The 16,090-nt window shown below is 34.3% G+C and overlaps 1 protein-coding gene and 1 pseudogene across 1 annotated transcript; both read right to left on the bottom strand.

The window, feature by feature from the left end:
* Positions 1 to 6,153: 6,153 nt before the first annotated feature.
* LOC121452168 lies at positions 6,154 to 7,097 on the bottom strand (annotated as a pseudogene).
* A 6,330-nt stretch (positions 7,098 to 13,427) lies between these two features.
* Positions 13,428 to 14,396, bottom strand: LOC121452167 (olfactory receptor 10AG1-like). The gene has a single exon (XM_041658015.1). The coding sequence runs from the start codon at positions 14,394 to 14,396 to the stop codon at positions 13,428 to 13,430; it is 969 nt and encodes a 322-aa protein (XP_041513949.1).
* Positions 14,397 to 16,090: the final 1,694 nt, after the last annotated feature.

Here is a 16,090-nt window from a genome sequence, read left to right as displayed (position 1 = left end):
TTTCAGATAAGGATGTAAAAGTATGATTGCTCTCAATAAAAATGTAAAGTCTCAGAGTCTTGCTGTGTCCCCTCCAACACAGCTGTGGTTTAATTTATCTCCAGCAGTATCCTTAACCTTGGCCTAGGAAGTAAACAAACACAAGTGCTTGTAATTAACATTAGTTCATGATGGAAGTATACTTGCTTCAATGTAATGAGCCCTTTCTGAAATATTTACCAAGTGCCTATACCTTGTAATTTTTTCCATGTCTTCTTGAATTTCAAGAAAAAAACAGCTTAGTACTCCTATGTAGTAGCATTTCGAACTTGAGAAATATCACTAACCTAAACTTGTGTGACAACCATTAATAACATTTCTCCTGGGATTCTCTTACTAAGTACTGGAGGTAAACCACACCATGTCACTAGAAATGAAGGTCTAAATCACTATCGATCTCTGTCATGAAGATTTCGTCTAATGTGTTCTAAGTAAAACACCTGCCAGCAAAATTACTGGCAATCAGATATTTCAATCCTACATCATCAGAAGAGAAGTCAAGAACAATGGCACTGAGTTTGAGATTTCGTCTAATGTGTTCTAAGTAAAACACCTGCCAGCAAAATTACTGGCAATCAGATATTTCAATCCTACATCATCAGAAGAGAAGTCAAGAACAATGGCACTGAGTTTTGATCCTACTGCACATTCTGGCTTTGTGGGAGCCTAGGCTGTTTGGATGTTCACCTTACTAGACCTGGGAGAAGGTGGGAGGTCTTTGGACTTCCCACAGGGCAGGAACCCAGTCTGTTCTTGGGGCTGATGAAAGAGGGAGAGTTGATTGGGGGAGTGGGAGGGATATGGAAGGCATTGGCGGGGACAAGACAGAAATCTTTAATAAATAAATAAAAAAATAAACAAAACTAATGATGAAAAATGTACAGTACAATATATTCAACTGACATGCACAAGACCATGAGAAGATTTTCTACAAAGTTTTGTTTAGTGACTTTACAGATATAAAATTTTAAAAATTCTAAAACTTAGAAAATTCCAAATATCAAGTAAATAGGATATTAAAAATACACCAATAATGAGACAAATAAATCAATGCAGTTGTTAAACCTACCAACAATATTAAATTTAAAGACTCATCAGGTATACTACTATTTCAATGCACAAAAGATAATTAAGGAAATGTTCAACTTCCTTAGCTATCAGAAAAATGCAAATCAAAACAACTCTGAGACACCATCTTACACCTGTCTGAATGGCTAAGATCAAAAACACCAAAGCTTATGCTGGAGAAGATATGGAGTAAGGGGAACACTCATCCATTGCTGGTGGGAATGCAAACTTGTGCAACCACTTTAGAAATCAGTGTAGCGGTTTCTCAGAAAATTGAGAGTCAACCCACCTCAGGATCCAGCAATACCACTCTTGGGAATATACCCAAAAGATGTCCCATCATACTACAAAAGTATTTGTTCAACTATGCTCATAGCAGCATTATTGATAATAGCCACAACCTACAAAAAACCAAATGTCCCTCAACTGAAGAATGGATAGAGAGTGTGTCACATTTACACATTAGAGTACTACTCAGTGGTAGAAAAACACTTGACATCTTGAAGTTTGCATGGAAATGGATGGAATTAGAAAATACTATCCTGAGTTAGGCAATCCAGACCAACAAAATGAATATGGTATGTTCTCATAAGTGGATACTAGTTATGAACAAAGTAAATTGAGCCTATAGTTCATGATCTTAGAGAAGCTATAATAATAAGGTGAACCCAAAGAAAAACATATATAGACACACCTGGATATTGGAAACAGACAAGATCACCTGACAAAATTGGGAGCATGTGGATGGGAGGATAGGAGGAAGGGGAAAAAGTGAAGAGAAGGAGAGAAGGGGAAGATTGGAGGAGCACTTGAAAGAATAGGATAGCCAAGATGGAGGAAGGACAGATATGAGAGAAAGGAAAGAGATGACTTGATTGAGGAAGCCATACGGTTAGCAAGAAACCTGACTCTAGGAAACTTCCCAGGGATCCACAAGGATGACTCCAGCTAAGATCCAAGCACTAGAGCAGAGGGTGCCCGAACTGGTCTTGCCCTGTCATCAGACTGACGATTATCTTAAATATCACCATAGAACCTTCATCCAACAGCAGATAGAAACAGAGGCAGAGACCCACAGTGGAGCACTGGACTGAGCTCCCAAGGTCCAGTTGAAGAGTAGAAGGAATGAGAATATGAGCAAAGAGTTCAAGACCATCCACTGAAACAGCTTACCTGAGCTAATGGGAGCTCACCTCCTCCAGCTGGACTGGGAAGGGAAAATCATAGGACCAAACTAGTACATCTGAATGTGTTTGACAGTTGTTTGGCTTGGGCAGACTGAGGAGCCACTGGCAGTGGCATTGGGATTTATTTCTACTGCATGTACTGGCTTTTTGGGATCCTATTCTCTTTGAATGTATACAATGCTCAGCCTAGATTAGTAGGGAGGGCCTTGGACCTTCCACAAACCAAAGTGCCTACCCTCTCTTAGGATTAGAGGGGGGTGTTGTGGGAGGGGGTGTAAGGAATGGGAGTAGGAGAGGGAGTGGGAATTTTGATTAATACTTTAAAAAACTATCTAATAAAACAATCTAATACTGTTACTACTCAGTGTTCTGTAAAGTTAATGATCAGAGTCACTTCCAAATTCACTCTGTGATGTTAGTATTACTGTGGTAATAAATCTTTGTTCTTCTTAAATATAAAATCAAGTGAAAACTATAGATCAATTTACTTGAGAAGCAGAGATGCAAAACTTCTCATAAAATAATTGAAATTTAACAACATAAATATCTTATATTTATAAACAAGTATCTTTTTTTCCTAATGGATGATCATGCCAGAAAATCATATAGGAAGTAATATGTATGTTTTCTGTTAAGAATTGTCTTTAAAATATTTCATGTCACATTTTAAAGTCCTAATTATATTGGTGGATCATACGAATACTTGCCATATTAGCAATTATTTTTGGAATGCTTTTAAACCTTTGAAGTTTGCATAACTTAAGTGTTTTGAGTCCTATTCAACTACAAAAGACTCATATTTTATAAGTTGACCAAATTATATCAATGCATATGCATACAATATCCTCCTTCCCAAGACTCTTCAATGGGGGTGTATATTCTAAGTAGCCTATGAAGATAGAAGAAAACCTATAATTTTCCCCACCCTCTGCAGTATAGTAATAATGAGTTGTAAAACCTCCTAGAGAATATAAAATTAGAAATATATGGGACTTGTCAGGAAAGATTTGATATTTTTGAAGATGCAGTATTAATTACATATGGTGTAGGAGGTTCAGTACATAGTTTCATTGTAGTTAATCTATGTTAATGTGGCATCCATGAAATGGCATAGCATTTAGTCACATCTCTTTTTTATTATTATTTTATTTTTTATTAATTTTTTTAATTAAAAATTTCTGCCTCCTTCCCACCTCCCTTTTCCTTCCCCCTCCCCCCACTCCCCATGCCCTACTTCCCTCCCCCCTCCCTCTCAAGTCCAAAGAGCATTCAGGGTTCCTTGCCCTGTGGGCAGTCCAAGGACCTACCCCCTCCATCCAGGTCTAGGAAGGTGAGCATCCAAACCGACTAGGCTTCCACAAAGCCAGTACATGCAGTGGGGTTAAAACTCAGAGTCATTGTCCTTGGCTTCTCAGCAGCCCTCATTGTCCACCATATTCAGTGAGTCCGGTTTTATCCCATGCATTTTCATTCCCAGTCCAGCTGGCCTTGGTGATCTCTTAGTGGGTGGGTGCCACCCTTATGGTCTTGACTTCCTTGCTCATGTTCTCCCTCCTTCTCTTCCTCACTTGGACCTTGGGAGCTCAGTCCATTGTTCCATTGTGGGTCTCTGTCTCTATCTCCATCCATCGCAAGATGAAGATTCTATAGTGATATGCAAGATATTCGTTAGTACGGCTATAGGATCTGGGGGGTGGGGTGGGATGGGGGAAAGGGGAGATGGGGAGAGAAAAGTGAGAAGGGGAGGATAGGGAGAACTTGGGGGAATGGGATGGTTGGGATAAGGGAAGGTTGGATATGGGAGCAGGGAAGTATATATCTTAATTAAGGGGGCCATTTTAGGATTGGCAAGATCCTTGACTCTATAGGGGTTCCCAAGGGTTCAGATACATGTTCCCAAGTAGGTCCTTGGGCAGCTGAGGAGAGAGAGCCTGAAATGGCCCTATCCTATAGCCATACTCACTTCTCTTTTTTTGAAAGATGGCAATCTTCACACATTTAGAAATGTTTCTACTAAATGCTAAAACAGGATTAAAACTTTAAAACACAAATATTTGAAGAATTGATTTCTGATACTCCAACTAGTATAACCTGGGCCACCATGAGCAATGACACCTTATGAATTTATTGGTGTAAGTTGAGATTATATGGTCCATGGGGTACTAAAATACTATCAGATACTAGACCTAAGAATGATGCCCAAGAACTTATAAGATCGAACAGACTAAGAAAGTGGTACTACTTCCACACCAGCACCCTATTAAAAATGACAAAAATTATTTCATTAAATAAAAAATATCTATACAGCAATGAAACAGTGAACTAAGGAGATATTTACAGAATATAAGATACCTTTGCTAGACAAGATATGGCATAGAATTAATGTCATATATATATATATATATCAACAATTAAAGAGAAAATAATTTAAATTACACAAAATATGAACCATCTACTAAAATAGACATCTTACAAATTATGATAAGCAGATATTCACTGCACATAATGTAAAATGTTCTGCCTCTTGGGACATCAAGGAAAAGTGGACCAAACTACACTTAGATTGTATATTGACCCTGCAAATTTTAGTCATTAGGAAAATAAATAAAAGAACTGGAGTGGTAGTTTAGAAATAAAGAAAAATTAAAGTTCCAAAGGATATAACAGCCTTTTCTGTCTTCCTGTGGCCCTGTCCTCCTGTAATGGACAGAAACTCACACAGGTACACAGAAATGCAAATAAAGAGAAAATCAAAATAAAGGAAAGAAATACCAAAAATTTATGAAAGCAAGAGAAAAAAAAGAGAGGACTATTTATACTTTTGTAGAATGCTTAAGGGGTTAGCCTCTATGGAAAGGAGCATTAAAGATTTGGTTTTCAGACTAAACATAAGTCATCTGTATGGTCAAGCTATAGCACTTTAAGGTAATGAACTAATGATTCTATATCAACAGATCACATAGGTACTGGCACACTAATTTTCATTTAAGTGCTTATTAATGAAATATCACTACAGCCTCCTTTAGAGAAAATCTTATACAACTGAAAAAAAATGATAAACTTAATTCTTTCTCAGAAATATATGAGTTTACTTATGCCATTAATGAAAGATTCCTTGTTTCTTGTTTTCTGTAATTTATGGGTTCTATATTGTATCTATAATGATGTGTATTATAACTCATGTATGTAATATACTATTGTTAAAAAGAAATAGAGAGAGAGGCCAAGAAGACAGGTGAGGAAGGACTTTAATAGGAGGCAACTACTGAAAGTATATTATGGATTTATATGAAAATACCTTTTATAAAATAGTAGCATATACAAATACAAGCAATACATACCATTTTGTGTGTGTAGGGATGTGAAGAAGAAAAATATATATTCCAAATACAGAGATCATCAGGACACATCTAAATAAAATTCTATAATATCTCCAATTCTACCTACTACTAGATTCAGAGAGAGCAGGAGTCAGTATCTGCAATTGGTTATGCATAATACCTAAAAACATGTGGTCACACAGAGGGCCTCAGTTAAATTTCATGGTTCATGAAAGAAAACAATAAGACACACATGTGGGAAAGGATTTTGAGAAATTGAGTTTTGAGAGGAGTAAGGAATGTTCTTCACATATGTAGAAAAAGTCATAGAACAAATTTAATTAAAATGTTATGTTTCATAAAACATTGACAATATAACAATTTGGTTAGTGCATTTTTTGCAAATAATGTTATACTAACTTTCAAAAGTAACAAAGAGAAGTCAAAACAGTAATTAACATCCCAAAGTTTAAATAAAGATGTAACAGTCTATGTGAGAACTGTGGTTGCATTCAATCACTGTACATAAGTCCATTGCACTATGCTCTAAGCAATAATCTTTTCAGAGCTGCAATCACTTCTTTGTTCCTAAGGCTGTATATCATGGGGTTGAACATGGGGGTCACAACCGTGTAAAAAAGAGAGAGGAGTTTGTCACTTAATGCAGAATGTGATGACTTTGGCATTAAGTAGGTAATAGATGCAGAGACATAAAACAAAAGCACCACCACCAGATGTGAGGAACATGTGGAGAAGGTTTTTGCCCGTCCTTCAGCAGTTGGCAACCTAAGGATGGTTGCAATAATTTTGCTGTATGATGTTAATATTAATAAAAAAGGGATTGTAGCTAGCAAGATAACCACTGCATAGGCGTATAACTCGTTAACAGAAGTATCTCCACAGGCCAGCTTAAGTACAGGGGGTATGTCACAGAAGAAGTGATCTATCCGGTTAGCATTGCAGAAATGTAGAGAGAATATCTGACAGGTTTGCCCTAGCTGGAAAGGCATGCCACCAAGCCAGGAGCCCACTGCCAGCTGTGTGCATTTTGTCTGGTTCATGACCAGAGGATAGTGCAGAGGGTTGCAGATGGCCACATAGCGGTCATAGGACATCACAGCCAGGAGAATACCGTCCGTAGCTGCCAGCATTAGGAAGAAACACATTTGTGTGGCACAGGCCAGAAGAGAAATGCTTCTGTCCTGGGTCCGAATGCTGTACAGAATCCTAGGGAGAGTGACTGAAACATAACAGATTTCCAGAAAAGAGAAATTTGACAGGAAAAAATACATGGGATTGTGTAGTGCAGGATCGATTCTTGTTATCACAATTATGAAGCTATTTCCAAATAGGATAATTACATACATTATAGAGAACATTCCAAATAGAAAGCCCTGGAGGTGGGAATGTCAGAGAATCCGAGGAGGAGACACTGTGTCACTGTGGAAGTGTTGTCCTCTTCCATGATGTTTGTGTGTATCATCTGTGAGGATGATCCAACAAGAAGGACACCTCCTTATTCTCAGCTTTGAATCTTATGTGCATATTTTAAGTTCTGCTTACAAATATCTATATTTATACTTTATTAAATCAGAAATTGCAATGACATATACTCTTTGTTATTAAATGTACCTTTGAGGTAAATGGTGCTGCACTCTCAGCTCTCTACTAGATATATAATACATATTCTTTTTAATGGCACAATAACTCATAATATTTTAAATGTTTATCTAAATATGCAATTGACAAATTCTGAATTAAATATTTCATTTCTAGTTGTCTCCTTAATATTCTTCCAAAATTGCTTTTTATTATTTTTACAAATCATTTTCATTTCAATTAAATATCCTTTATATACTTAAAATTATGAACAGAAAAATTTATTCATCTTTTCATGTGATTTTCTAAATCCCCTTTATCCCAATAATCCAAAATATATACAATTTCATTGCAAAGTACATAATAAATTGTACACATGATTTGATGAGATTCTCTTTTACATATAAAATTTTGGAAGTGTGGTGTAAAATCTATGCAATCATAATTTATGTTTTCTACATTGCTGAAATTATTGAATACTAAATGTAAATCAAAAGACACAGTAATCATAGATTTTTAAATGGTACTTACTCTGCAGTTTCATTTGTTTGTGATGCAACTGTCTCAGACATAGTTTCATGAATGCTAGGTGACCTCTCTCCCCCAAGGTATTCCTTCAACTCCTCTAGGCAAGTTATACACAAAAATTGCTAATAAATAAAAAAGCTTTTTCAAATCATTTAACATTTCTGTCCTTGTCTTTCTCTCCATCTTATCTATGTACAGGTGTGTTATTTGCAATTCTCCATATTCTCAAGTTCATACTAAGAAAGAAATTTAGTAGAAATTTCAACCTAACTACAGGTATTGGTTTTTATTTAAATCCTCTATAAATATTAACTGTTATTGCTTTTGAAGCAATGATTTTCTTTGATACAGATACTGTGGCATTAATTAAAACTTTTAATATACATTGCCTTGTGTTTAAATAATAAAATTTAGAAATTGAAAATAAAAGTAGAGGCTTTTCTGCTATTATTGTGAGAGCTTGTGATTTTTGTCTTTAAGTTATTTATATGATAATATAAAATAATCTAAAAATTAAATATTATTTTAATATATATATATATAAATGTGCATTATTTTTGAAGAACTTTACTATGATAAAATTCTATTGAACCAAATAAACATATACAGTGATTCTATTAATATTTTTAGGTTAATTACAAATAGATATTAACATTCTGTCTTCATGAGATGTTTTGAAATTGTAGCTTTCAAGGTAATATCAGTGATCTTCCTTTAATATTTTCACACTATATTGTAGATAGGTGTATCTTTTGGATATATTCTCCCTTGATGTCTTATCATAAACACATTTAAGTATATACCTGACAGAAAATGGTAAACTAATACACCTTAGCAATACTGTGTTAATATTGATGACCATGATCCTTATTGTACCAATCTTCCATGTTAAACAATGCATATGATGCTTTCTCGAGTCATATTTCATCAATATGTCATCAATGGACAGAAAAACAGTGCAAAACCAAGCTGAAATGAAATGGTGTTTGAAACTAAACCAGAAATAAATCATTGTAACACCCGATTTGGTGTTACACCCTCGGTACAGTTCGCGCGCCACTGTACCGAACGCGAGTCGGGCAAGGGCCTGGAGATTGAAAAGAAGACACAGAGAGACCAGGGTCATTCGAAAGAGATCAGCCGAATGCCACTTTATTCAGCATTGGGGGAGTCCTTATCTACCTGACTGCAGCACAAGGATCTCCGCCCAGGCAGGTGGGAAATTACCATATTAACAATGGAGTAAATGCCCTGCAGCTAACCACCAGGTGGGGCAGGCATAGCACAGAAACACACAGGAAGCTTAGTTAGTTGATCATAAACTGTCCCCATGAATGCACCACAGGAATAAGGGAGACCAGGGCCCTACAAATCATTCAATTTTTCTATTAATTACTTTGTGTAGTTTTATTCAAATGCTGATAGTAAAATATCAAAATAAAAGTACAAAGGTTTTTCAGTCAATTGTAGTCTATGATCTTTGGAATTATGTAAGTTACAATTCTTACCTTGATTTATTGACATACAAGAGCAAAATGATGAGGAAGTTTCTTTTTCTAAGCTCAAGAGTTTACCTTCATTTGCAACAGAGGTCAAACACTTCTGAAATATATTCTTCTGTCACAATACACTCTTCTACATAAAAAGGAATGTTTTCTACCCTGGGGACAACTCCTTTCCTTGGTAATTTCTAATTGTAAACAGAACCCTTCTTTAAAATGTCAGTCATGAATTTAGTAAAACAAGTACCACAAATTAAATTAAAATCATATATATATATATATATATATATAGTCATAGTCAGTATTTGTTTCTGTTATTATTGGGAAACACTAGAAATGAAAATATTAGAAATTAGTAACTATAATTTTTGTAATGCTGAAGATTGAAGCTAAGGCCTCCTGATGGAAAATACACACTCAGCTACTGAATCACTTCTCAGCAGTTATTTATTAGGGTAACAGACCACTTGATTACAAAAACTGTTTTTGCTGTGATCAACCTGCATATGTGTTCTTAGTGCTGAAGTCTGTTGTTTCTGACACATTCATAAGTGTTTCTGCATTTTATATATGCAAGATATTTTACCATGACTAAAAGTATGTACTATCTTAGAATACACTGAAATGTACTTTTTCAGACCACAAATCTAATAACATTTTGACATCTTCAGTATGTCTTTCATTCAAAAATATAGTGCCAAGAATAGACACATTTAATTCTAATTGACAAAAATACACAAAAAATCAAAACTAAATAAATAAATACAGCTGCCCATGTTCCATTATTAACTATTTGAATCAGGAAATAGTATTTCAAGTAACAATAGCTCATCAAAATCTAGTTACAAATTTACAGCAACTGGGAGGAAAAAACTTCTGAATTTATTGTCTAGCTGAACTACCATGATGGGTAAGTATGAATTTAGCTGTCTCAACCATTTAGACATCTACCTTGTCACTTAATGAATTCTCCATCAATTATTGCCCTTTTTCATTCCCAATTCATAAAGAAAATTGAAAAAAACTCAAAGACCCCATATAAACAGACATAAATTCACATTCACAAAATAAATGGAAGAAAATGTTAAATGACTGAGAATCTGTCATTAATTTACAGATGTTCAGATTAAGATAAGAGAAATTATGATTAAAAACTATTCAATTTCATCCTGTCTACATGTTGACATCCTTCCCAATGATGGAAGACTATGTGTTAATGGGCTAAATTTGACTTATACACTTTGCATTAATGTGTTTAAATCCTAGTTGTTATTAACATACTGGTATAGCTGAAAGTCGTTTTCTTTTTTCTTATATTTATGCAACTATGTAATTGGAATTAAGCAAATTTGACATGTCTTTTCTCCATTTATTATCTGAGTCAATCTTTGGTTGCATCCTTTTTTTTTTAATTTTCATCTTTTGTCGAAAGGTAAACAGTAATTCGGACATTGATATGATAATTTTAGCTGAATCTGGCCTGCCAGCTTCTCTCCTGAGTTCTAATTTCAAGGATTCTAGAAAACACTATGCAAACTTTCAAAGGATAGAAACAATTAAGCAGTTCTAACCAGCTGCAACATCTATAAACCATAACAATTACCAGTATATCAAGATATGTACAAAGGTAAATTAAGTGGCATTCACAGATTAATGGGATACAATTGCTGATTAATCAGACTTGGGAGCTCTTTAATAGGAGAAGACTCATGTCTACTCCAGGAAACATGCCCAGCTTAGAAAAGAATCTACTATTACAACTATTCAGATTAGCATAATTTCTTTCTACATTCAAAATCTTATCTTATGCCCATTAGTAAGTACATGTACAAATCCTCATCAAAGGAGACTCCCTTTACTGCAAATGGAAACTACAAAAAACCGCAGAGATCAAAAATGGTGGAGATCTCAGACCCAAGAGATAATATATCCTGCATCTATGACTCTAAGAACTTCATGGAAAATGGTGCTAACGGATAGTTAGAACCAGAATTATGAATATGGTTGCTGCAAGACAATCTCTTCTAGAAATGGTTGCATAAACAAGAGCATAATAAAGGTAAAAGCAATGAACATGTTAACATGGGAAGAGGGAAATTTCCTAGGGTTCTAGTCTTAGGCAAAAAGAAAAAGAAGAACACAGGTAAATATTTTCTACTGGTAGAAGGAAAACTAGGCTTTCCTAGTGATTAGCCCCTTTTTGGTTGTTTTATTGTAGTGTGGTCAGCTTTACAATCACATATATACAAATAAATAAAAACACAGCATGCTGTATTTATATATAATTGTGCATTTGTGCACATTTGTATTTGCTTGTAGGCATGTACATGTGAATGTGTGTCTGTAAAACAATAATAATAAAAGAAAAAGTGCCAATCAATATACTAAGAGTGAAGTGCTTCATAGAGATTCAAAGGAGAATAATGGGATAAAACAGAAAGGAGAAAATGGAGGGCAGAAATGGATTTAATATTATTTCAATTATATTATTTAAATGAATACAATTGATAAATAAAATTTTAGGGCAGATAGGGACAATGGGGAAACTTGAGATATTGCTGGTATGTGTATAAACCTCAGTTTGAAAGATATTCCAAAACTAAAATGAGAACTGTTATGTGACCCAGATAAACTGCTATTCATTCAAACCAATTGAAGTCAACATGTCATAGAGATGTTTACAAATCAATTTCATCTATAGTCATTTTCATATTAAGGATTGCACCTTTAAAGTTAATGAGAAATATTCAATGCAATTGGAAGTTAGCTTCCATTTATGTTTTAAAGGGTTAGGGTTTTAAAGGTTGTTGTTAAGATTCCAAGCTTAATACCTAGAGAAAAATTGAGTATAATAAGATGTGATATACTTGCAAATACTCAGGATTTCGTTATGATATCAGGAATATTAAAAAATTTCGTTTTCCATAGATAAAACTCCATATTAAACAGTAAAATACTAAAATATCTCATCTTTCATCACCATAATCAAAATATCCTAAGTGAATAAACATTTTTTCATATTTATGTATGATATATATTAAAAGATACTATGGTTAACAAATACGTATAGGCAGTATGTAGATGCTCTTGTTTTGTTTGTTGGTTTTCAATGCTACAATACAAAATGAAAGCAATAGCAAAATCAAAAACCAAAGATGACTGCTGTGAAAACCTAGCACACTACCACTGAGCAATTTTACACATAATATTTACATAATATCTTGTTTAAAAAAACTTTAAGAACTTTAACTACAACCATTTATGAAAATATGATGTGAACAACAATTTGAATATAATAGAAATTTATAGATGAGGATGTATTTAAAAGTATATTTTATGACATAAACCATTTTATGATAGTTCAAAAGATTTTTAAAAGTATATTTATTGATATTATCATTGTTCAAGTCTCACTTAAGCCACCGTTTCTGGTATCACAGCTGGAATCCTTGTCTTCTGACTTTTATAATCCCCTTCTACTCTTTTGCCACATTTCCTGAGTCTTATATGCAGGAGATGAACTGAGAATGTATAATTTGGTGCTGGAGTTTTCATAACCCATTGTTTTTGACGTTATATTCAGTTGTGGTTTTCTTTAATAGCCTGGTGTGGAAGGTTCTTCTGTCTATGTGTTTCTGTGTGAACATTTTAGGGCTAAGTGGTGGAGAACAAACAAGCATCCTCCTCCAGCAATAGCCTTCATTTGCAATAAAGAAATGATACTTGATGACCCTATCTGCCCTGAAATCATATATACACAAACAATACAGAAAAACTGAGAAAGTTGTCTTAATGTATTTGTTTATATCTATATAACTATCTATCATCTATCTATCAGTCATTTATATATTTATGTATCTTTATATTTATCGACTTATACATCATCTATCATTTAAATATCTATATATCTATAATCAGCTGTCTAATCACATACCAATAATAATCAAAGAAAAAGAGTTCATCATTTTGGAAAGGAGATGGTATAGGTAACATGGAATGGACAGGAGGAAGGCGCATGGGAGAGTTTAGAAAGAGGGGCAGGAAATGGAAAATGATGTAATTATATTTTAATTAAATACATTAAATTTAAAAAGTAGATCACATTATAACATAAACACAGTGGACGTGTAAAAGGAATCTAAACACTTGGAATATTTTTGATAAGGGTTGAGGAAGCTGTTCATTCACTTGTATATAACTCTGTGGTTCTTCATTTTAAGTAAAACTCTTCTCAGAGCTGCAATCACATCCTTGTTCCTAAGGCTGTATATCAGGGGGTTGAACATGAGAGTCACTGTTGTGTAGACGAGAGAGAGTAGCTCATCAGTTCCTGCAGAATTAGTGGATTTTGGCCTAAAGTAGTTAATGGTTCCTGATCCAAAAAACAAAACAACTACCACCAAATGGGAAGAACACATGGAGAAGGCTTTTGTTTGTCCTGTGGCTGTTGGCAACTTCACAATGGTGGCAATGATTTTGCTATAAGATCCAAGTATCATCATAAAAGGGAAGGCAACAAACATCATAAACACTACATAGACAGCCGTCTTACACATTGAAGTATCCCCACAGGCCAGCTTGAGAACTGGTGGAATATCACAAAAGAAGTGGTCTATTCTATTAGAATAACAGAAACGTTGAGAGAATATTCCACAAGTTTGTCCTATCTGAATTGGGATGCCTCCAACCCAAGAGCCAATGGCCATCTGAGTACACTTTGTTGGGTTCATGACCAGCGGATAGTGCAGAGGATTGCAGATGGCCACATAACGGTCATAGGACATCACAGCCAGTAGGAAACACTCAATAGCTGCCAGAATTGTGAAGAAAAACATTTGGACGGCACAGGCCAGAAGACAAATTCTTCTATCTTGAGTCCAAAGATTGTACAGAATCCTAGGAAGAGTGACAGATACATAACAGATTTCCAGAAATGAAAAATTGGCCAGAAAAAAGTACATGGGCTTTTGTAGTGCAGGATCAATTCTGGCTATGACAATTATTAAGCTATTTCCTATTATGATAATCATGTACATTATGGAGAACATCCAAAACAGAAATCCTTGTAGGTTGGGAAGCTCAGAAAATCCCAGAAAGAGAAACTGTGTCACTGTAGTGGAATTATCCTCTGGCTTGTTGTCTGTGTCTTCCATCTGCGGAGATAATTCAAGTAAAAGTGAAATGATTTCCTCGTGATTGTCTACTTTTTTTTTTTTATATTTTTGAGGCAGGGTTTCTCTGTGTTTCTTTGGAGCCTATCTTAAAATAGCTCTTCTAGACCAGTCTGGCCTCAAATTCACAGAGTTCTGTACAATAAAAATAGTATAATACTCAAACTCTTAAATGTGCTCATTATGATATTTCTTTTCCTTTTTAATATCCTGGCAAGATGTCAATATATGCTCTAGTTAATAATAATAAGATATGCCATTATTACTCAGTAGCAGAACTCCAAATTGATCCTCCTTTATGCAACAATTCTATTCCTTCCATTTGTATTTTTATTCTTGCCTAATATTTTATTTTATATGTGTAATTTTCACACTTAATGTTTTACAGTTTAATAAAGATTCATTTTGCCATGTTAAATTATTGTTTTACATATGTTTTATTATGTTTTTCATTTTGCCCACACCCTCCAGATCCTTTCCACATCCCTACTCGCCAACTCTTTGTTCTTTCTCTCTGTTACTCTTTCTCTCCAAACAATGAAAATCAAACCAAACAAACAAAAAAAGACAATAATTTTCAAGAAAAACAAAAGACCATCAAAACTAAAACAAAACAAAACAAAACAAAAAAAACCACAAAGTTTATGCTGTCTCTTCCAAGTCCTCCTGAGCAAGATGTGCTGTTTGTACATCCAGAGACACTTTATTAGAGAACACATATTTTCCATTTCCCAGCAGATATCAATTGCAAATAGTTTTTAGGTTAGGAGTGGGAATTCATATTCTCTTCTGCATCTTAGTGCTGGGATTTTATCTTGTGTGAACCTCAGCTGCTCTAAATATTCTTTAAAGATTTTTAAAAGAACTTCGGCAAGAATATATTTATTATCTGAAACTGATTTTCTCAAACATTCTTAACTTCTTTATTCTGGCACAAAATCGTTCATTGTTAAATAATTATTAACAAACTACCACGCATAGTGAGGTGCTACTAATATGTAATGCTATGCTTATCTTTAATTTTAAAGTCCATTAAAATTGACATTCAACACTTTAATTCAGATTTTAAGAAAATTTAAGTTGGATAATCTGATTTTCAGGATCTTCTTTTTATCTTCTTGTATAGATTAATTCAGGAGGTAGAAAAATTGTGACTGACATTGATGGCCAAAGAGAGAGCTAAGAAGGGTGTGCACTTCCACACTCTGAAAGTAGAGATGTTGCAGAAAGGTTATCTACTGCACTTTTCTTTGAGCTGTTGCCAAATCTTTGAAATCTTCACTATTGTCCTTAATATTTTGCTCTCCTTCGTTTCATTCTGTGTTCTGCATTGTATTAGTCCAAGGGTTCACTCACGCACTTATTATTAAGTTCTTATTTATCATAATCATCTCATTTTTGTCACCAGGCAAATATTATAATTTCATCTGGTATCATATATACATGATATTGCATATATATATATTCCATAATTTATATTCAGTCATATATTCAGTAGATTATTTCATTGGAATAGCTCTTATTTCATCTACTCTTACAGAAATAGCTCACAACATACATTTTAAGGATTCGTTGAGTAATTTCTAAATGAATCATTATTAACTCAAAAAGAAAGGTGAAATTCACAGCAAATAGAAGGCAGACCACCAGTTATAGTCAAACACTTACATGTGTGT

Source organism: Microtus oregoni, unplaced genomic scaffold (genome assembly GCF_018167655.1).
Source record: "Microtus oregoni isolate MIOR12 unplaced genomic scaffold, Mior012 000009F_ref0000495, whole genome shotgun sequence".
Lineage (NCBI taxonomy): Eukaryota > Metazoa > Chordata > Mammalia > Rodentia > Cricetidae > Microtus > Microtus oregoni.
Note: the sequence above shows the minus strand (reverse complement) of the source record. Positions and strands in the feature narration are given on the sequence as shown.

Excerpts from the sequence above, each read along its gene's own strand:
- LOC121452167 (XM_041658015.1), bottom strand. The coding sequence starts at position 14,396 with ATGGAAGACACAGACAACAAGCCAGAGGATAATTCCACTACAGTGACA.